General features: G+C 41.8%; 3 protein-coding genes across 8 annotated transcripts in view; 2 read left to right on the forward strand and 1 right to left on the reverse strand.

Moving 5' to 3' along the window:
- NEK5 (NIMA related kinase 5) overlaps positions 1-11,750 on the forward strand; it is a 25,011-nt gene extending 13,261 nt beyond the window's left edge. For 3 of the 4 annotated variants that reach the window (XM_053380561.1, XM_053380563.1, XM_053380564.1), the window contains 12 exons: positions 906-1,102; positions 2,155-2,221; positions 2,407-2,514; positions 4,033-4,116; positions 4,426-4,533; positions 4,706-4,786; positions 5,143-5,205; positions 5,453-5,576; positions 5,980-6,105; positions 7,237-7,374; positions 9,168-9,297; positions 9,987-11,750. In XM_053380561.1, the coding sequence (XP_053236536.1) occupies positions 906-1,102; positions 2,155-2,221; positions 2,407-2,514; positions 4,033-4,116; positions 4,426-4,533; positions 4,706-4,786; positions 5,143-5,205; positions 5,453-5,576; positions 5,980-6,105; positions 7,237-7,374; positions 9,168-9,297; positions 9,987-10,209 (1,449 nt within the window). In that variant the 3' untranslated portion in view covers positions 10,210-11,750. The remainder of the gene's footprint in view (positions 1-905; positions 1,103-2,154; positions 2,222-2,406; positions 2,515-4,032; positions 4,117-4,425; positions 4,534-4,705; positions 4,787-5,142; positions 5,206-5,452; positions 5,577-5,979; positions 6,106-7,236; positions 7,375-9,167; positions 9,298-9,986) is intronic. The other variant, XM_053380562.1, reaches the window with a different exon arrangement.
- On the reverse strand, positions 11,634-18,290 carry ALG11 (ALG11 alpha-1,2-mannosyltransferase). Its single transcript, XM_053380565.1, has 4 exons — positions 18,164-18,290; positions 15,130-15,363; positions 13,272-14,200; positions 11,634-11,995 (listed from the first exon to the last, which is right to left on the reverse strand). The coding sequence occupies exons 1-4, from the start codon at positions 18,271-18,273 to the stop codon at positions 11,724-11,726; spliced, it is 1,545 nt and encodes a 514-aa protein (XP_053236540.1). The 5' UTR covers positions 18,274-18,290; the 3' UTR covers positions 11,634-11,723.
- A 565-nt stretch (positions 18,291-18,855) lies between these two features.
- Positions 18,856-21,957, forward strand: part of ATP7B (ATPase copper transporting beta) — a 48,149-nt gene continuing 45,047 nt past the window's right edge. The window contains exon 1 of one of the 3 annotated variants that reach the window (XM_053380559.1): positions 18,856-18,946. Coding sequence is in view for 1 of the 3 variants with exons in the window: in XM_053380555.1 (XP_053236530.1) it covers positions 21,916-21,948 (33 nt within the window). In the remaining 2 variants the exon portion in view is untranslated. Of the gene's footprint in view, positions 18,947-20,747; positions 21,949-21,957 lie in introns of those variants that run through there. The other 2 variants (XM_053380552.1, XM_053380555.1) reach the window with 2 other exon arrangements.

Here is a 21,957-nt window from a genome sequence, read left to right on the forward strand (position 1 = left end):
TGTATTTTAAAATAATATTATTGGTAAGCGATAAAATGCGAAGTTATTTTAAGCGTGATTAAAAAAAAAAGATGGCTAGAAACCGTGATATATTTAAACTGCTAAAGATGAAGTAAAATGAAAATCAGATAGGTGGGACTTGGGGAAGCCCACTTAACAATGTTTAGAAAAATAAGGATATGACAATAATTTATTTGTATTGTTTGTTTTTCTGTTTGTGCTCTTTATTTGTGTTATAAAATGAATAATTTTTTTTGGGGGGGGAGAGAAAGCACAAGGTACAGCACAAGCAGAAGAATGGGAAATGGAATATGCTTGCTATTTTATGTTTATACCCTGATTCTCATCAGAAAGGTTGAATCGTGAATGAAGTTCTCAGTGGTCTTCTGTCCAGACACTGATCAGGACCAAACTTCTTCAATTTCAAGAATGGCAGACCCTCCAAGTGCCCTTATTTTCCAGGGACAGTCCCAGATTTACAGAAGTTGTCCTAGTTTCTGATTTGATCCCGGAATGTCCCGTTTTTCCTTAGGACATCCCTATTTTCATCAGAGAAACGTTGAAGGGTATGGAGTTATCTGACCCCTGAGCCATTTGAAAGCAGCCCTGTATGCGGAAGTTTTTTAAATGTTTAATGTTATGTTTTTATATATGTTGGAAGCAGCCCAGAGTGACTGGGGCAACCCAGTCAGATGGCTGGGGTATAAATAGTGAAATTATTATTATGGAATAGGACGTCCTATTTTCTTCAGAGAAATGTTGGAGAGTATGGAAAAGTATACCATTGGGTGCTAATCACTAGGCCCAGGAAGTGATGTGCTTTAACAATATGATTTAGCAAAAGGATAACTTCAGAGTCAGTGGATTTCTTGCCTTCATCATTTTAATATGTATGATGTTTCCAGCCCTGGGGTCCTCGGTTGAAGATGTGTGGGAAATCAGAAGCTGCCAGAATGAGGGGGCACTATGGCCATTATTATATGAAACTTGAAGACTTGCAGAAAAGGCCCTTTGAGCAGGGTGATGATCCTTGTATCAGCGAAAGATTGGAAGAGTATTATAAGCAGAAAGGACAAAAACCACCACCACCACCACCTCACTGGTAGGGTGTTTTTTCCTTGAATACATCTCATGATTTTGACATGCGTATTCTTGACTGTGTAAGAATTGGCAAGATTTTGTTTGTTTACTTGCTTGCTTTCAGTTTGATCCCACACCAAATTAGGTAAACTAAAGCTCATTGATTTCAAGCTCATGTTCAACTTTGAAATTCTGAAGTGATACTGAGTAAGTGCAGGTTTGTCTGCAACGTATGTTGTGGCAGCAACATTTATTTTATCTATTGCATAACATTTATATACCATTCAATCGTAGTAAAACTTCAGAGCGGTTGGCAAAAAGAATAAAAACAACACAATCAGTTTTAAAAAGTTACAAAAATATTTAAAACATTAAAAAAAAAAATCAGCAACAAGCCAAAACCAGATTAAAATACATAACAGCATCCACTAGTCTAGATAGACTTGCCTAAACAAAAATGTTTTTAGCAGGTGCTGAAAAAAGTACAGTGGTACCTCAGGTTACAGACGCTTCAGGTTACATACGCTTCAGGTTACAGACTCCGCTTATCCAGAAATAATGCTTCAGGTTAAGAACTTTGCTTCAGGATGAGAACAGAAATCGTGCTCCGGCAGTGTGGCAGCAGTAGGACGCCCCATTAGCTAAAGTGGTGCTTCAGGTTAAGAACAGTTTCAGGTTAAGTACAGACCTCCGGAACGAATTAAGTACTTAACCCGAGGTACCACTGTACAGTGCCTATCTGGTATCAGTAGACATGGAGTTTCAAAATATGAGTGCTAAGATACTAAAAGAGAAATTTATTACAACTGCAAAACAAAATGTGTCACCTATAACAGTGCCCGTCCCTCAGATGGAATTGATCCTGTGGGCATATATGTGGTTGATGATTATTCAGCTTCAGGTGGGGAGAGTATGGGATTGCTAGACCATTTATGACTGAACAATAGTCATAAATATGAAAAGGTTAGACTTCCAATTTAACCTTTTAATCTATAGTTTTTGTATTCAGTACAGTTTACTAATGAAACTTGGAATCCAGCTTCAGATTTTCGCTGATGTTCCTGTTTCTTCCAGGCCTGCAGAATATCTTCAGAGACGATACAATGCGCAGCAATACAAGATAAAAGTAGAGAAGCAACTTGTAAGCATTTTTTCCAATAAGATAGAATAACAAACTGAAACCGCTAAGCAATGGAAGGGCAAATAGAGTGATATTTAAAAATGCACTAGCATGAAAAAAAACTCGAACTACATTTTACTTTTCCATTCAGTGGGGTGGGTTCAGAAATGTTTACATTTTGTATGTTTCCATTATTTTGCATATAGGGATTGCGCCCATCTTCTGCTGACAGGCAGTATTTTCAAATGCAGAATCAGGAGATGAAGGAAGAGCAGTTGAGAGCCTTTGCTCAAAAAAATAAAATGAAAGAACAGGTAAGAAAGAGCAATGTTAGTGCTCCCTTGGGCTATGGGTCAAGGAAACTGTAATAGGAATCATAGAGTCTTATATTTATGCAGATGCTGGGGGCAGGATTCACATAAAAGTAAAGGGACCCCTGACCATTAGGTCCAGTCGTGACCGACTCTGGGGTTGCGGCGCTCATCTCGCTTTATTGGCCGAGGGAGCCGGCGTACAGCTTCCGGGTCATGTGGCCAGCATGACTAAGCCGCTTCTGGCGAACCAGAGCGGCACACGGAAACACCGTTTACCTTCCCGCCGGAGCGGTACCTATTTATCTACTTCCACTTTGACGTGCTTTCAAACTGCTAGGTGGGCAGGAGCAGGGACCGAGCAACAGCAGCTCACCCCGTTGCGGGGATTCGAACCGCCAACCTTCTGATTGGCAAGTCCTAGGCTCTGTGGTTTAACCCACAGCGCCACTCGCGTCCCATAGGATTCACATTGATCCATGTAAATCTGCTACTGCAAAACCATAGTACAGGCGTTCTTTTTAGGATGGGAATATAGGCGGTGTTGCCTTTAAGCACTACCCTGTTGGTTAGGGCAGAAGTAGTTATACATTCTGGAGCCATCAGCACTGGGCAATTAATGGTGGATTGCTTGGAACTAGTGCTATATCTTCTAGTCTTAGCTTTTGGGGTCTTGTGGGGGGTAGAGCAATCCATATCTGTGATCCACCGTGCTGGGGGAGGGGGGTTGGATGAGGTGCCCCCTCTGCTCAGCTTGCCCAGGTGTGTCAAGCTGCCATCACAGAGCTCCCAGCTACACCTGCTTAAACTACATGTGGTCTAAAGCTACTAATGGCAGCATTCTCACTGGCAGAAGCTGGCCTAAAGCCCCCAATATGGGACATTTTGGGAATGGAGAGGGTGGAGAAGGGGCAGAGCTGGGCTGGCCAAGGTAGCCAGCCCAGCTACCAGTAAGTTGTTGTAGTAGGCCTGATCTAGGCCTCTCCACTGAAGTTTTCTCCACCCACACCCGGCAAACTGGCATGAGTGTCAGAGCTCCAGCAGCAACTCCACTATTCTAGCAAGCCCCTTTGCTGCCAGGAGTTTGGATTGCTCTTTTACTTATTTTAGGTGTTCTCAAAGGCTTTGGCATTTGTTTATTTAATATGCCACCTATCAGTTTGGCAGCTACTGAGATACATTTATTATTATCATTGAGCAGACCACTTCATGCAAGTGAAAGGTCATTTAGTTCCCAAAGTAGTGTGCCGTCATGCTTGGGAAGCTGCTGTTTAAGAAAGGCTTAAAATATTCATAGGTGTGTGTGTGTGTGTGTGTGTGTGTGTGTGTGTACACATATTTAAACAGTGTACTGATATTTGCTACAGTCCTTTACACATCATATAAGCTCTCCTGAACACAATGGAATTCCTGAATGGACATGCATAAAATTTTGCTGTTAATGCTGTTACTGATATAGCATGTTGCTTCTAAAGTTTCCTGTGGATACGCATTTTTAAAAAATCTGATAATGTTTAACAGGAGTACCTGAAACAGCTGCAGAAGATTCGTCAGCAGTACCACAGTGAAGTAAATGAAATTAGACGTAAAGCAGAATCTCTAGAGGTAAATTTCACTGCATCAAACCTTTACTAGAGCTTTCTCACACCTCCCTTTCCAAGATGTGGCAAACTGATAGTAATTATGCTGAAGTTGTTTATCCTTCTATTTAGATTATTGTAGTGGGAGGATTTTAGCAATTGAAATCCATTCTGCCCCTTTAGTGGTCAACAGGACTGACAAGAGTTTTGGGTGTGAGAGCAAATAGTGGCTAGGATTCAAAGTTCTCACTGCATGCACAAGCAATTCTACACATGTATCACCATTTCTTTCAAATCAGCAACATTTTTAATTTAATATATTCTTGTTTTAAAGGAGAATAAAAATATAAAGGACAAGACATATATTGTGAAACAGAGGAAGACTGAGAACCAACCTACTCATAATTATATTATTCCTGGAGGACAAGATGAACCAGTTCAGGTAGTAGCACCTCTGTATGGTACAATGTGATAGGTGAAATGTTTACATTAATGGGAAAAGGTCACAGTTTTTTAACACAGTTGACTGTGCTTTATTAAAATATAATAAAAGCATACTTCATTTTTGACTGGAAGTAACTGTGCCTGTTAAATAATTTTTTTTGTCTTACAAGGATCTTGAGCAAAACCTGAAACAAATTGGAGTACATAACTGGCAGGAGGAAAATTTCCTTGAAAGAAAACACAAAGCAAAGGTTAAAGATAATATTCTTCTCTTCATTTTGTCCGGTCTTTGTATACTGATAGCTCTGAAAATGGGGTTTCAGGTGACTATGTCAGCCAGTGATGATCATGCATGTGATGGCCATTTCCGGTAAATATATGCTGTCTTTTCCTATCTTCTTTCCTAATCTACTCTTCCACAAAATCCCATACTGGGGAAGGGAGAGGAAAAACTGAAAGCACATGAGTGGATTGCTGCCTTTCCTTGTACCAGAGGAATGATATCAGCGTTATCATGCTCTCCTCTGCCTGTATTTCAGATAATAGCATGAGGATTCTTTAAAATGTATATCTGTGATAGTTGGTAACTCTTTTTTATTTTCTTCAGGGAGGTGTAAAGTTTCAGATTGATCTGAAAGATGGTGTTTCAGATTTCCAGAAAGATAAAGAGGTATGGGCTATTGTTATATGTTACACCAGGTTAGCCTAGAAAACGGTTTACCTGGAGAAAAACAAGCTAAGCCTCATAGATTGTTATGCTCAAAGAGAGGCAGAGATAAGTGATTGAATACCGTGGAGAAGCACACTCCTCATTCATAAAGCTGTAATTTATTTTTGACCGTGGTTTACTGCTGCATGTGGGCCTAGGTGCATGAACTGAGTAAGTTCTCAATGTGCATTGTTTCTTTTGATTTTAGGAATGTGATAAACTTAATGAAGCCCTAACTTTTGAAGATGGAGAAAACCTTAAGAAAAAACTGACAAACATCTGTGATGATCATATAGACAAAGCACTGCTAGAATTACAGTGTTGGGAAACAGGTGTGCTTCTCTAAACTGCTAGACTTTTTGGTGTGCTGTTCCCATTATTCATTTGCAGTTACATTCCTTCATGTTCTTTCTGTTGCTCATATTATGTAAACTTGTATTTCTTAGAGCTTATTTGTATAACTTTTGTTTGTTTTGTGTTGGGCATATAATGATACTGTCTTGTCACCATGCACCTGATCAGCTCAGCTTTTTTTTGTTTTAGTTTTTTTGTTTTAGTTTTGTTAGGCCAGTGATAATATGTAATCAGTATATAACAAGAATAGGTTCCATGCGTAACTTCATTACAATATATGTGCTGAAAAATCAACCAATGGACCTTTGTGTCTCATAATTAACACCAAATTTTTATCCATTTAGATTTAAAAGCAATTGAAGGTAATCTCCTTTCCCTTAGGTGGTGACAATGAAGATGATGCCATAATAAACAGAAAACACTGGCAAACATCAGTCCCACAGACTCTTCTGAATCTTCTAGAAAATGCAGATATTTCCTCTACATCCACTACCATGGATGAAGCAGGTAATCTCTTGGGAAGCATTTTCTGAATGTTACTGACTCCACTTGGTTCTTTTAAATGTGAAATACAGTGGGCATTTCTGAAGGGTGCCCTACTGTGACCTGAAATATCATTTCCATAGTTCCCAACGTGCAAGAGAGGCATCCCTAAAAAAGTACCGCACTTTTTGCTCTATAAGACGCCCCAGACCACAAGACGCACCTAGTTTTTGGAGGAGGAAAACAAGAAAAAAAATATTCTGAATCTCAGAAGCCAGAACAACAAGAGGGATCGCTGCGCAGCGAAAGCAGCAATCCCTCTTGCTGTTCTGGCTTCTGGGATAGCTGCGCAGCCTGCATTCGCTCCATAAGACGCACACACATTTCCATTTACTTTTTAGGAGGGAAAAAGTGAGTCTTATAGAGCAAAAAATACGGTACTTGTGGGTGCTAAGCTAGACTATGAACAGGCTGTTTCCTGACCATTCCTAGCCTAGTGTGCTTGCTCAGAGCTATTTTAATTCTACGTTTTGTCTGAAAAGGTCTGCAACCCGTCCTCTATTCCCTCCCTATCTCTATAGTCATCATCCATTCAGCTGTATTCAGCTGTTTTCTGAAATGGTTCATGAACCTCCTAACCCACCAGAGGCCCCTAAGACTTGTTTTGTCTTAGTTTAGAAATACTTTAAACTATCACCTTCCTGTCCTTCAAATATTTTGTCTTTGGAAAAAATGTTCCATAGTGCTGTTGCCTGAACAAAAGTGTCGGCAAATGAATGCACCTTTGTAGAAGGATGAATTATGATTACAGTGGTACCTCGGGTTAAGAACTTAATTCGTTCTGGAGGTCCGTTCTTAACCTGAAATTGTTCTTAACCTGAAGCACTACTTTAGCTAATGGGGCCTCCCGCTGCCGCCGCCACGTGATTTCTGTTCTCATCCTGAAGCAAAGTTCTTAACCCCAGGTACTATTTCTGGGTTAGCGGAGTCTGTAACCTGAAGCGTCTGTAACCCGAAGTACCACTGTACAGGAGCAAGAGGGGAAGCAGAAGGCAGAAAGTTCTTGACATTTGGAGGTGAAATGCAGTGGGGCTAGTTTTACATGAAAGCCTTGCTAATGCAGAGTGAGTGAACTAATGTATTATTATTTCTCAGTGGGCCAGGTTAGCTTGATGCCTCCAGAATTCCCTGAAAACAGGAGAAAATGGAGCCAAGAATCACCTGGGACACTGATGAACATGCTAGCTGAAGCAGAATGCTCCAGTGACACTTTGTGCCAAGCCGAAGAACACAGTAAGTTGCTACTTACATATTTTGCTACTTGATAGTCACATCTGAGATTTATTTGACATTGCGTGCAGCTAATGAATATATCAGGGACGCTGGTGGCGCTGTGGGTTAAACCACAGAGCCTAGGACTTGCCAATCAGAAGGTCGGTGGTTCGAATCCCCGCGACGGGGTGAGCTCCCGTTACTTGGTCCCTGCTCCTGCCAACCTAGCAGTTTGAAAGCACGTCAAAGTGCAAGTAGATAAATAGGTACCGCTCCGGCGGGAAGGTAAACGGCGTTTCCGTGTGCTGCTCTGGTTCGACAGAAGTGGCTTAGTCATGCTGGCCACATGACCCAGAAGCTGTCTGTGGACAAACGCTGGCTCCCTCGGCTAATAAAGCGAGATGAGCGCTGCAACCCCAGAGTCGGCCACGACTGGACCTAATGGTCAGGGGTCCCTTTACCTTTTACCTTACTGAATATATCAGTGCACTTAGCCTACGCACAACAAGCACACAGGTTGAGGGTGGAAGCTTGAACTGCCCTAAAACAGACAGTATCTGTGTAATGTTCATACCTCAGTACACAATACTGAGCATAAAGAAAACAACAGGATGGTTTTAAAACAATCAGTCATGATATTTTTAACATATCATGATATAAAGACAACACGTATGCTTGAAGCAAATGGGGAAAGTTGCCTACAGTAAAATTGTGCCCAAACATCTTATACAACCAATTATCACTTGCAGGATAAATTGGAAAGTTAAGAAGCTTCACAGTAATGAATCGATGTGAAAGATCGTCTAGTAATTCCAAACTTAATAATGCCAATCCAGGACCTTATGAGAATGCTGTAGAGCGGGCTTCCTCAACCTCGGCCCTCCACATGTTTTTGAGACTACAATTCCCACCATCCCTGACCACTGGTCCTGCTAGCTAGGGATCATGGGAGTTGTAGGCCAAAAACACCTGGAGGGCCGAGGTTGAGGAAGCCTGCTGTAGAGTCTTATATATTTTTCAATTCCAGCAGAAGGCTCGGTTCACAGTGTTTCAAGCAGAATTATTCCTCACTGAGCTTATATGAGGTCTGGTGTCCTGCATATTAAAAAAGGTGGTTTCATCGAATCCTTGGTCTGAGCAAGGGGCCATCTCTATCAGGCTAGCAATAGTGACCACTTGTCCACTAACCCACCTGGAAGTACCACTTCACACAAACAGAGAGAGTGCCTTTATGCAAGTTCGGCCTAGTCCCATTGTGAATTTGGAAGCAGACCCACATTTGGAAGGCAGTTCTCTGTGGGCTACCTCATGTGAACTGGCCCCATATATTTAGATTAGATTAAAAAGGTAAAGGTACCCCTGCCCGTACGGGCCAGTCGTGTCCGACTCTAGGGTTGCGTGCTCATCTCGCTCAAGAGGCCGGGAGCTGGCGCTGTCCAAAGACACTTCCGGGTCACGTGGCCAGCGTGACGAAGCTGCTCTGGCGAGCCAGCACCAGCGCAGCACATGGAAACGCCGTTTACCTTCCCGCTATAAAGCGGTACCTATTTATCTCCTTGCACTTAGGGGTGCTTTCGAACTGCTAGGAGCTGGGACCGAACGACGGGAGCGCACCCCGCCATGGGGATTTGAACCGCCGACCTTACGATCAGCAAGTCCTAGGCACTGAGGTTTTACCCACAGCGCCACCCGCGTCCCTTTAGATTAGATTAGCATTGGGCATAAACCAAATAGCGATCCTCCTTGCTGTAAATTCAAAGTGGCTTACAATCTTTAAAACACAATAAAACCAAGCAAAATATTTTCTGCTTCAGAGGAGACAGTAACCCCATGCACTCCAAAAAATGATGAAGCTGATTCAGAAGCGAGTTCTGAATCAGAAGTGGATGCTGCTGTTGAAGTGGATGAAGAAAGGCTTGATCCAAGATCTGATGACGATGATACGTAAGTTGGCCCTTGCTTCTTTGACAGTATCAGCGTAATATAAAAGACTCTTATGCAACAGTATTTTTGAGCTGTTGAGATTTGTGACAAATGTATAGAATGGGGAGAATCAGCAACCTCACCAATTTAATAGCATAGTTCTGTCTAGATAAATTAGTATAATTGCTTAAAACTAGGGTGCTGTTTGGTTTGAAAGGTGTCTAACTTACACTTTAGCTCATGTTTAATACAAAGTACTGATAGTGGGCAAACTGATAATTTAGTAAGAATAGGTTGACTAGCAAGCTTGGTGAAGCTAAAACTCCAGAACTGAATACTTGGCTCTCAATCTCAACATTGTGTGAACCAGCACTGAAGGATGAAAAACAGGAGGAACAGCAAATACTTTCATACTGCTCTTTGCTGACTCCTACTAATAGGTCTCCCTTGAGCCAAAAAAATCTTAGGCACCCCTGGCTTAAACGAATAGCACTTTCAGACAGTCCTGCTGATGCCTTAAAGCTGGTGAGATGGGAACTCTATCCTCACAAGGCAACTGTGTAGGGCCCCATTAACACATAAACCAGCTCTTTTTCAAAAAAAATTTTTTGATAAATATTGGCCAGTTTAGAAATTCAACATTATGATAACTTGATCAAGAATCATAAGTTAATAGCTGTTTATCCTATTAATTTAATCTGTTAATGCAGTAACTTTGAAGAATCTGAGGATGAATTGAGGGATGAACTGGTAGAATCCCTGGAAAAAGTAGTAACATCTCTTCAAGAGGAGATTATAAAAGCCCCAACTGAAACAGAAGACACAGATGAACTGAAAAAAGAAGCAGTATCCAATGGTAACCTTAAATCCATTGGAAGTTTGGAAGAGGATATTAACCTGACTACAGACAAACAGGAAGGAACAATCAGTTAACACTCTCTTGGGGAATAGTTCCTTAAGAATGACTGGTAGCTAGTGGAATGTGTTTTAAGAAATGGTTATCTCTTTCTAGGCTTATCAACAACTATTTGGGACCATAATCAGAGGTGAGAGGTACGGTCTAGGTAGTGCAAGGCAGTTCAGTTTAACTAACTTTACATGACTGGTTCCCTGCCTTCCTGCATTTTGACATTATCCCCAGAGCCTTTACAACATTTAGTTCCTCATTCTCCAGTTGTGTATTATAATGTTACTTAGATATAAAAACATCATTAGGGATTTGCAGCCCAGAACAAGTCGACGTCTTGATATGGAAGCACTTTATTAATCTTTCCTCCACAAGTCTTACTCAGCTAGAGACCTTGCAGCATAACCTATAGAATAGAGTGGTGTTTTTTTTAAGGGAATGTCACCATGGCTATTTCCCTTGCATGCTTCCAAGGGTTGTCTGATAGTGGAGTAGTCAGTGTGGAAGAACTCTTTCCTCTTTTGAGGAACTACTGCCACTCCCAGGTACCATGGCTTGCAGTTCAGGATTATAGGGTGTGTGGTCTAGCAACAGTTAAGGAAGGCTGGTGTTTGTTTAGAGCTGTATGTTTAGAGCTGCTATAGGTCAGTCATCATGACACACACCTTGTGTGATTTATTATGCTGATGCCTTACCAGATTTAACCAGCAGGATAAGAAATCTTTATTGAGGCTGTTCTACTGTAGACTGCCTTGGGGGATAGGTGATCATTCGTGATTAAATACGCCTCCCCAAAAATGTAATTGACACTAAACTCCAAGTTAAGGCAGCTGTGGGGAACCTCTAGCCCTCCAGATGCTGCTGAACTACAACTCCCATCTTCTCTGGCCATGGCCAAAGGTTACCCACCTAGCTTTTATCTAATGTGAGGGTTTTCTGTATAGAGAATTCAGTTTTGTGAGCTTCTTTCCCCATACTGAAGTAGAGCCTAGACTATATATATATATAATTTTGACTTTCCAGGATCATTTTCATTGTACACTACTTCAGAAAGCATACAATTCTGGTTGATGTTCAGAATCAATTGAGTCCTCCAAGGACAGCCTTTTCATGACTCTGTATTTATTATGCCAAGCAGATCATTGAAATGGGAGGAAACTTTTTAGAAATTCACTCTTCAATTTCATATGTAGTTTTATGTTGATAAGTTATGGGAAAAATAATCTGGGACAAATGTAGATTCAACACTTGATGCCACAAATTCATTTTAAGATTAAACAGCTTGCTCTTTTAAGAAGCTAGGACTGAGTTGCCACCACTGGAAGCTGCTGTGTATATTTTGTAATATGATTATTAAGCCCAGCTATTAAATCCTTAAGCATATTATGTATCGTTTCATATCTGCTTGTGTCTATGTGTAAGTTTGGGAGCATACTCTGTCAGACTGTCATACAGGAATAAGATACCTTTTATTGTACAATAGAAATACAGCAACTGTATATACATAATGACTTATGTCCAGGTATCTATTTACAAAATTTTATTTAAATAATTGTTCCACAGATAATAGGAATGTTTCCTCAAATTCTTGTTCTGCAAATCTCTTCACTGACTGACGAGCAGTTTGTCTGATTTCTAGCCTTTTTGTAGGAGGCAATGAAAATATATAGGCCATAGTATCTGCATAGTCGTCTTCATTTTCTGCTAGAAATCCAGTAATATTTCCTTCATAGGGCACCACAATATCCAGCTTGGGGCCTCCAGAATTGTGAGCAAGGATAATTGTGCCAGCTGCCATACATTCAACAATTCCTATATGAGACAAAACAAGCTATTTTTAATTACAGTTCTCACCTTAATTAGGATTTCAGTGTCACTCTAAAAGCATGAAGAAGAAGAAGAGTTTGGATTTGATAACCCGCTTTATCACTACCCTAAGGAGTCTGAAAGCAGCTCACAATCTCCTTTCCCTTCCTCCCCCACAACAAACACTCTGTGAGATGAGTGAGGCTGAGAGACTTCAGAGAAGTGTGACTAGCCCAAGGTCACCCAGCAGCTGCATGTGGAAGAGTGGGGAAGTGAACCTGGTTCACCAGATTACAAGTCCACCACTCTTAACCAATATACCACACAAAATAGGCTGGATCCTGAGATCCCACTCATAGAAAAAGGTACTCCTCACACTGTTACAAAACAAAGGGGAAGCAGATTTTGGGAACTGCAAAGGGAGGGTCCCTGAAAATCTTTTCCAGGAGTATAAGATAGTATAGTAAGTGCAATCACCAACCCCTTCTGTTAAGAGCACAATTTCTTGGTAGAAGAAGTACTATGAGATTGGTTCAAAACCATAATGTGTACAAAATGGAAATGGTGACCTGTTTGCATTCTACAGCAAAATAGATCCCAAAAAATGATCCAGCAAAAGTGGCTGTCAGAATGATTGTCACAGGGATATGCAAAACCATATCATGATGTGCACACACAGTTTTGTGGAAAAGAGGCTACTTGTGACATCTCCCTCGGCTGGCTCATTGAGAAGATTAGATATGTAAGTAGGATTTCTCTCAGCATCTGCATTCAGTGATGATAGTGAATTCCTCTTGAGCTTACAGCTTATGCTGACAGTTTTCAAATTTTGAAAAAGGATATAGGGAGGGGGAAGAGAGCAACTGATTTCCCTTACAATGAACAAAAAAATAGATGAAAAAGCCATGCTTGTAACCTGGGAAAAGATAAAGGTCATTCCCAAGTAATCTAAACTGTGAGAGTTCAGCACTGGAACAGCCAAATGAGTTTGTAGAATTTCTCTCCATTAAGATTAGCATTCAATATGCTGGTCAGGCATTATGTTGGGATATTTTTTAGGGTGTGATGTGCAATAAGGAAAAGAGATAATATTAGATTGGATCCCTTCCAAATTTACAGCTCCCAAGAATGCACAATATGGAAGTAGCTAAACACAGTATCAGTTTGATGGAAGAATAGATGAAAACAGCAATAAAGCACTTTATAAACTCATAATTAGCCATGAGTTTCAACACCAGGAGCTAAACAAATGATACAGCTGACTATATATAGCTCTACTTACCAATCCCAAAGTGTTCATTCCACATGGTGTGAAGTCCAATGGTGGCATCTGCCAGATGTTGCTTTAGCTCTTCAAATGGAATGTTGACTTTGAATTCTACCCTTTTTTCAATGCCCAAATCTTGACAGAGCTTTTTAAGTCCATTTACACGCTGCTCATCTTCTTGGTTACGACAGCCACCAATCAGAATGAGTTTGGGCAGCAGCTCCTGCCCTGCAGTCTTTTCCAGCAATTTAGCAAAGGCTCTGATCTGCAGACGATGGTCTTTTTCTGGCCTAAACTGGCTTACAGAAACAATAGTTTGCTCCACAGTGTTCTTTTCCTCATGTAGAGGAATATCCAAGAATGTCTGAACGTCACAAGGTGGATACACAACACTGGTGCGGTCACTGCACCTCCAAAGGGAAAGGATGTGATTGAAAGTCCACGAAGAATTAACCATGACAATGTCACTGCAAGAACCAACTAAGCCATATATAGAAGCAAAAATATAATAATATGTGAGTTTCAATTTACTCAACAGGGGATTTCTTGTGATGACTGCTGCATTATTAAATCGAGCATTCTGGTTCCTAACCACAGAAAGCATGTCAGTGCTGATTGTAGGATAATGAACATAACAGCCTATCCGACAACCTCCTAAATATTTAAAAAGAGGAAGTGTGAAAGCATAACCCATGGAGTCAATGTAGACATCAGGAACACAGTTCACAAGAGCTTCCCAGCCAAGAAATACAGATCCTAAGCTCTGACCCAGCAGTGTAAAATGTGGGTACAGGGAAGCTTCTACAAGATAGCGCCTTCTCAAAAACACAAATTTCACAGGTTGATTTAATCTGATGTTGAATCGTCTGTAAGCACCTTCAAGGATATTTTCAGCTGTGACACCAGCATCACCAGTGTAGACAACATAGGACACATCCTTGTACCTGAAAAATGAAATGTAATTTATCATCTGCAAATCATCTTAATTTTACACTCAGTAAAAGAGTCTATTTATGGGAAGACGCTTTAATTTGATTGCCTTTCTTGGAATGTCTAAAACTACAACCATCAGCCACTATTTATCTTTCTTTTCTGTACAACTGCTAAGCTCTGTTTTCCTTGGATGCATATGTTTTGTCACATGAAATTAAAAATCAATTTAAAAAAAGAGACTATGTCAAAAATAAAATAAAGCATGCAAGTTTAAAAGAGATGTATAAATATGCTGTAAATAGATATAAAAAATAAGGCAGGCACAATACCCAAGCAGGCTTGTTGCTGTTTTGTGAGCAAGTATTACACACACACACACACACACACACACACACTTAAGGACAACAGACCAAACAGTAACCGCAAGGGAAAACTGATTTTAACTGAGTATCATCTTATCAACCCAGCTTGTTATTTTCATTGGCCACAAGTACATGTAACACTAAACTACGGTTTATTACTATGGATGAACTTGAATAAGCCCCAATTATGTTTTAGGCTCATGCACTCCGCTTTCCCCTGCAACTGGGAAGAAGACTTCTGATGACTTCACTTTTAAAGAATCCTAACTTAGTATTGTGTTCAAACCTGGGATATTTCTTTTAAACAAACAGTTGTAGTTTAACATGCCAGCTTCATAAGCTATGATTTGAAGTTTGCTTGTTATAACTCGTCCACGTAGAGTTAAACCAGCCTTTGCGAACCTGGTGTCCTCCAAATGTTTTGGGCTACAACTCCCATCAGTCCTAATTAGTGAAGTGGTAAAGGCAGCGCTAACCATGGTTTAGCATAATGTGTGAATGCAACCATTGCTTTCAGGAAATGAGGGATTAATGTAATAAACAAACATCACTGTACGAAAAGTGAAATGCATACTTACTTTTTCTGTAGTGCTTTTATAGCACACCACAATACTCTCTCACCTCCTCCCCCTGCATTGCAGTATGGGTGAAAAAACGCAACCACAAGTGGCCTTTTCCCATCTCGCCCTGATGGAATTTGTTGTTTTTTCCTTTGTTGGAGCCATAGCCGTAAACCAAACAGGAGCAGGAGCAGACAGACACATAAAAATCCACTTAGTAACAAGGCAGGGAAAGCCAATGAGTACAGCAATCTGAAATGAGAAGGAGAGGGAAGTGGAATTATAGCAACAATTCTGAAAACTATAAAGAAGTTCAGCAAGGAGAGCCAATGTTTGTTTCCATATGAAAACAGGTACCGTATTTTTCGCTCCATAAGACACACCCGACCATAAGACGCACCTAGTTTTTAGAGGAGGAAAACAAGAAAAAAAATATTCTGAATCTCAGAAGCCAGAACAGCAAGAGGGATCGCTGCGCAGTGAAAGCAACAATCCCTCTTGCTGTTCTGGCTTCTGGGATAGCTGCGCAGCCTGCATTCGCTCCATAAGACGCACACACATTTCCCCTTTTTAGGAGGGAAAAATTGAGTCTTACAGAGCAAAAAATACGGTAATTGTTTTTGTTATGGCAACCCTATCGACATGGATGAAGCACAGACTGAAGGGAAATGGAGGAGTCTGGCAACTGTACAAACTAGTTTGCTTCCCATTCATGCTTTGGATACATTCGGCTCAGAAATCTCTCCTACCTGCCCATCAACTTTTTATGGTGGCAAGTGGGTGGTGGGTAAGAGAAGAAACAAACAAGCTGAAAATTATCTGCCTTCATTTTGACAAAGGGATTTCTATTCCCATCAGAATGGCAGGCAAAGTCTTAACACAAAGCAGGCAAACCAAATCCAGAAGTGTGCAGATGTATATAATGGACACAAGCAACTGAACAGTGATTTGAGCAAGAAGGGGCTTGGCTGGGAAGGAGAGGGAGCTCTGGACTGGACAGAAAAGGGAAAGAAGAGCTGGACTGGACATAAATGAAGAAGAGAGGATGACCCCCCCAGCAGTGATGGGCATGGCTGAGAATCATAATATTGTAGAGTTGGAAGGAACCCCAAGGGCTTTTTAGTCCAACCTCCTGCAGGATTAACATTCTATGGCTTTTTAAATGTGTGTGGGATGGCAGTTATTGGTTTGTTTTTGTTTCTGCTTTATTATGTATTTTGTATTTTCATTTTGCATTTTTCTGCAGTGAACCACAGGTGAAAGGCAATACCTAACTTTAATAATTATTGTATAAACTGTTTGGCAGAACAACTTTGCATTGTAAAAACACAAAAGCTGGCAAATTTAACCCTGCTGTGTGGGAAATCCCTTGCAGATGACCACAGTGCCCAGTGACAGGTTGTGTATCCACAGCAGTGACCAGAGGAGGAATGACCGCTTGGAGGAGGGCAGAGAAGAAACACCATGGTGCATCTGCATCAGCTCCACTGGCCGCCTTCCTCTGCCCCAGCTGCAAGAAAACATCTATCTCCCGTATCAGTGTCTACAGCCACAGCAGGCGCTGTAACTCTCCAAAGGTTTAACTTCACCCTCCCCAAAAAAAGTGTGTTCCTCCACAGATAGTCAGACAGATGCCAACAACAACAAAACTAAAGAACTCCTTCCTTGGTACCATTTCCATTGACCCTTTTCATTTTCTCCTGGTACATCATCGACCAAGATGGATCAAGGGGTCTGGAAACCAAGCCTTATGAGGAACGTTTGAGGGAGATGGGTATGTTTCTCATGGGAAAGAGGAGATAGGACAGACATCTTCAAACATCTCAAGGGCTGTCACATGGAAGACGGAGCAAGCTTGTTTTCTGCTCTGCTGGAGGACCAATGGCTTCCAGTTGGAAGAAAGATGTTCTGACTCAACATCAGGAATAACTTTCTGGCAGTAATACCGTTTCCCTGAATGTAAGACATTCCCCCGAAAATAAGACCTCCCTGATAATAAGGCATCCCCCAAACATAAGGCCTCCCCGGAATATAAGGCCCCCGAAGCTACCGTAAGGCGTCCGACTCCTCTGGACGCCACTGCACAGCTCACTGACTGGCGGCAGCCCTGACAGAGTCTGGCTGACTCCCAATTAGACAATACAGTGGTACCTCGGGTTAAGTACTTAATTCGTTCCGGAGGTCCGTTCTTAACCTGAAACTGTTCTTAACCTGAAGCACCACTTTAGCAAATGGGGCCTCCTGCTGTCACCTTGCCGCTGGAGCACGATTTCTGTTCTCAACCTGAAGCAAAGTTCTTAACCTGAGGTACTATTTCTGGGTTAGCAGAGTCTGTAACCTGAAGCGTCTGTAACCCGAGGTACCACTGTAAATGCGTGCCTTATTCTTCTTCGTGGAAAAATAAGACATCCTCTGGAAATAAGACCTAGTGCATCTTTGGGAGAAAAAATTAATACAGTGTTACCTCGGGTTAAGTACTTAATTCGTTCCGGAGGTCCGTTCTTAGCCTGTAATTGTTCTTAACCTGAAGCACCACTTTAGCTAATGGGGCCTCCTGCTGCTGCCGCGCTGCCGGAGCACAATTTCTGTTCTCATCCTGAAGCAAAGTTCTTAACCTGAAGCACTATTTCTGGGTTAGCAGAGTCTGTAACCTGAAGCGTATGTAACCAGAGGTACCACTGTCTTATTTTCGGGGAAACAGGGTAGCTGCTGGGCAGTGGGCCAGACCCCTTCGCAAGTTGTTTCCTCTCCTCCCTTGGGAGGTTTTGAAGCAGAGGTTGGATGGCCGCCTGCCTTGGATGCTTTAGCTGACCTTCCTGCATTCCAGGGGGCTGGACTAGATGACCCTCGGGGTCCCTTCCAACGCTATACCTCAGGCGCCGCCGTGGCGTCCTCCCCGCCGCAGGTGACGAGCGACTGGTTCTCCGCCTCCCGCCCCCCTCCTCGGGCCTTGGGCAGGGGAAATGTCCCTCAGACATTCGTCCCTCGGGAAGCGGCAGCAGAGACGCGCCGAGGCTGAGGGAAGAGGGGAAAAAAAGAGCGCAGCTCGCACCTGAGAAGCGGCCCGGCCGGGAAAGGCGCCATCGCGGAAGCCGCCGTCAGCTTCCGGAACCGGAAGTCGTGCTCCTTCTCCCCGCCTCTCCCAATCCCGTCGTCCTTCATGTTTTACCTCAGGGAGGAACGGCCATTTAAAGTGAGCGCCGCTCGCTAATGCCCGGCGGCAAATAGGTTCCCGCCGCAGAGAGGCGGTGTTAGGGACGGTGAAGTGCTTTATGTCCGCCCGTAAATGCCCACATTCAGATGAAATGGGGTGTTTAATTTTATTTTATGGCTCTAATGGCAACTATATATCTCTGTCTGCACGCATCTACATTTTCATAGCTCTACGGGCATTTTTTAGAGCGTGAGGCAGAACCTCGCCGGGTGGGCTTTCCCCATTAGACTACAATTCCCATCAGCCCCGGCGAAAGCGGCCGGCGGGCAGGGGTGACGGCAATTGTAGTTCCAACGACATCCGGAGGTTAAGGCGAGAGGAGGCCAATCGGAGCTCCCTACTAGCGTACCGAGGAGCCAATGAGAGCTCGGAAGGAAAGGCAGCCAATGGCTGGCTTTGATTCGCCAATCTGTGAAGGCTGCTTAAATTTAAAGGGTAATGTTAGGAGGGCGGGGAGCTGAGTCTGCCATTGGAGGCGATGGAGCGAGCTGTATAATAAGCATGTTTACATCGGATTAATTTTTTTCCCGTCCAGATTTTTTTTTCCATACCAGGTGCATTTGGAAGGAAGTCTAGATTGAAATGCGAACCTGTTAAACCTTCCACTTAAAACTTAACTGGGTAGGTTTAAAGCCGGGAAAGTAATCAGGGGTGAAATATGTTGGCTTTATATTTGGAAATGGACTTTTACAAATGTGACACAAAGAAATTGGGTATTGGAGGGTTGCTACCGGAGCCACGGACTGCTATACTGACTCAGGGGCTAAGATCAAGGAGACGCTGTGTTGTTTTTCTATAGGCTTTGCCACTGAACCCACATAAGGAATCTTGTCTTACGGTTCTCTCTTGTTTGTTTCCCCAGGGTTTTGTGATTTGTTGGGTCATAATTTTCCTTTTGGGGATGGGGAGAGGAAGTGGAGCTGAAAATAGAAGAGTAATGATTAATGACACTTCTAAGATCTTAAAAGGATCCTTTGTTTTGTAAAGCAATCTTAGTGAGAACGCTGACCAGTGATTTTTTTTCCTGGGGGGACTCAGTATTGGCACCTTTTTTTTTCTAGAAGAAAAGCATGGCTGCTGACTTTTTGCAGTACTGTACAGTTTAAGGATTGCTTTTGAAGTTCACATTGTAGCTTACCTTAACATAAATGTCTAAGATAAATATTTTAATGCAATCCGTTTGTCAAAGTTTAGGCAGTGTAGTACAGTGGTTCTCAAAGGGTGTGTGGCACACCACACTGGTGTAGCAGGAGCGGGTGGCAAAGAAACTTTTAACCAGACAGGTCTTTCTATGTTGTGGCGCCCACCCTGTGGAACTCCCTCCCATCAGTTGTCAAGGAAATAAACAACTATCTGACTTTTAGAAGACATTTCCTGTTTAGGGACGTTTTTAATATTTGATGTTATTTGATTTATTATTAGTTGCTAAACAAAATGACGTATTTGAATCACATTTACATGAGAAAAAGGGCCAACTTTCCTTTAGGATAACTTTTATAGCCCAGTTGGATTGCAAAAATCAGTAAATTGGTAACAGATGCTTCAGGTTACAGACTCCGCTAACCCAGAAATAGTACCTCAGGTTAAGAACAGAAATCGTGCTCCGACGGCGCGGTGGCAGCAGGAGGCCCCATTAGCTAAAGTGGTGCTTCAGGTTAAGAACAGTTTCAGGTTAAGAACGGACCTCCGGAATGAATTAAGTACTTAACCCGAGGTACCACTGTACTCTGCTCAAGGTCCATTAGGAAGAAAGTTCAGGGGATGGTCTCTGAGGTGTTGAGGGACTCCTATGGTCCTAATTGAAGAGGGAAGATAGGCAGCAGAGAGGTTTTAGCTGAGGGTTCCTCGTCTGACCGCTTGTGGTGTCACTTGGAAAGTGCAAGAAGGAATAACGACAATGCCATTTTTGTAACTTGAGATGTATAGCTATCTCAAATTGCCTTCTGTAGAACTGGGTGTGTACATATTGTGCCACCACAACAGAATATAGTATAGTAATAAAAATAGAGCTTGCTCTCAGAAATTGTGCTTTTTCTTGGTATGTTTCTATACAAATGTGTCCTTTTTTAGTTTTGCATTGTGAGATATAAATGAACTGCCTGTTTGTGGTATAGTGTTTTCTTACAACAACTGTATTTACAACTTAAATTTACTGAGTGGTTGTTTTTACTTATTTTTTTAAAGAACAGTTCAGCTGAACAAGAAAAGAAAAGAAAAGGGGGGGAGAGAGAAATAAAATATATACTTATATACATATAGGTAAAGGGACCCCTGACCATTAGTTCCAGTCGTGACCGACTCTGGGGTTGCGGTGCTCATCTCGCTTTATTGGCCGAGGGAGCTGGCGTACAGCTTCCGGGTCATGTGGCCAGCATGACTAAGCCGCTTCTGGTGAACCAAAGCAGCACACAGAAACGCCGTTTACCTTCCCGCCGGAGCGGTACCTATTTATCTACTTGCACTTTGACGTGCTTTCGAACTGCTAGATTGGCAGGAGTATATACATATACATATGTACAATTGTACTTAACTAATATTGTATTGTTATGTACATATGTACTTACAGTATATACTTATCTAATACATAGGCATTGTTATTATCCAAATGCATATATGTTTATTTTAAACCTATATTATGTATTAATGCATTCCAAATATATACTTGTCCATGCAAAGTCTGCATTTGTAAGCAATCCATTCATAAGTTGCAAGTGCAATCATATAGTTAAGCCTTTGATTAAATGGAGCTGTACACTTAATCTTTCCAGCGCATCAATACCAGTCTTTTGGTCATAATAAGGGCACAAGGAATCCATTTACGTTGTTCAGTTGTCAAATTCCATATTGCTTTTGGTATGTCGTTGAAAAGAATATTTTCATCTGAAATTTTTAACTTTTTCTGCATAGTCATAGTTATACTGTCTCCCAGAACCTAATAAAGAAATAAGGACAATAAAAAGTCAGAAGAAAGAAAAAGAAATGAGAAAGCAATAAAGAGGACTCCACCTGTTAATTATGTATAAAAAGATTATTCAAACTATTTAAGGTGTTCACTCCGGAATGTTATCAGAATCCTGACTTAGTGTTGTGTTCAAATTAGGGGTCCTGTTTTGTTTTGTTTTTAAAGGTCTGTTTCACATGTAACACTAAGCCATGGTTTCTTGCCATGTGGGGGAGTCTCAGTGCGTCTGAATGAAGAAACTTGCTCACAGGCTTCTCTTTTCCCACTTGAAGCTGCGCAGGATCACATCTTTGCTTGGGTTTGCTGAGGCTCTTCTACATATCATATAACTAAAGCACATCCTTCCCCACCCAACTGTTGCTATCCGTCCCAGCAGCTCCACTCCCCCCCTCTGCCTTACAGATAATATAAGGCAGCTGCTGTCTGTCTGTTTATATAAGAAGGCTTTACTTTCAGAAAAACATCTAGTCCAATCCTTGCAATGTAGGAATCCACAGCCATCCCTGGGTGGATTTGAACCACCAACCTTCAAAGGGGCAGTTGTAGGCACAAAGGAAACCTAGGAAAAGCTGTCTCTGTGGAACTAAGTGCTGGCACGTGAAATCTTTTATTTAGTCATGAGAAATGTATGCAGTCAATTTCATGCACTATAAACCTATTGGTAAGTAAT

Source organism: Podarcis raffonei, chromosome 3, assembly GCF_027172205.1.
Source record: "Podarcis raffonei isolate rPodRaf1 chromosome 3, rPodRaf1.pri, whole genome shotgun sequence".
Classification (NCBI taxonomy): Eukaryota; Metazoa; Chordata; class Lepidosauria; order Squamata; family Lacertidae; genus Podarcis; species Podarcis raffonei.

Bases quoted from the DNA above. Each gene is read 5' to 3' on its own strand.
- ALG11 (XM_053380565.1), bottom strand. From the start codon at position 18,273: ATGAAGGACGACGGGATTGGGAGAGGCGGGGAGAAGGAGCACGACTTC. The intron at 15,364-18,163 runs GTGCGAGCTGCG...TTCTCATTTCAG, and splicing joins CCGGCCGGGCCGCTTCTCAG to ATTGCTGTACTCATTGGCTT. The intron at 11,996-13,271 runs GTAAGTAGAGCT...TGTCTCATATAG, and splicing joins GAATGAACACTTTGGGATTG to GAATTGTTGAATGTATGGCA.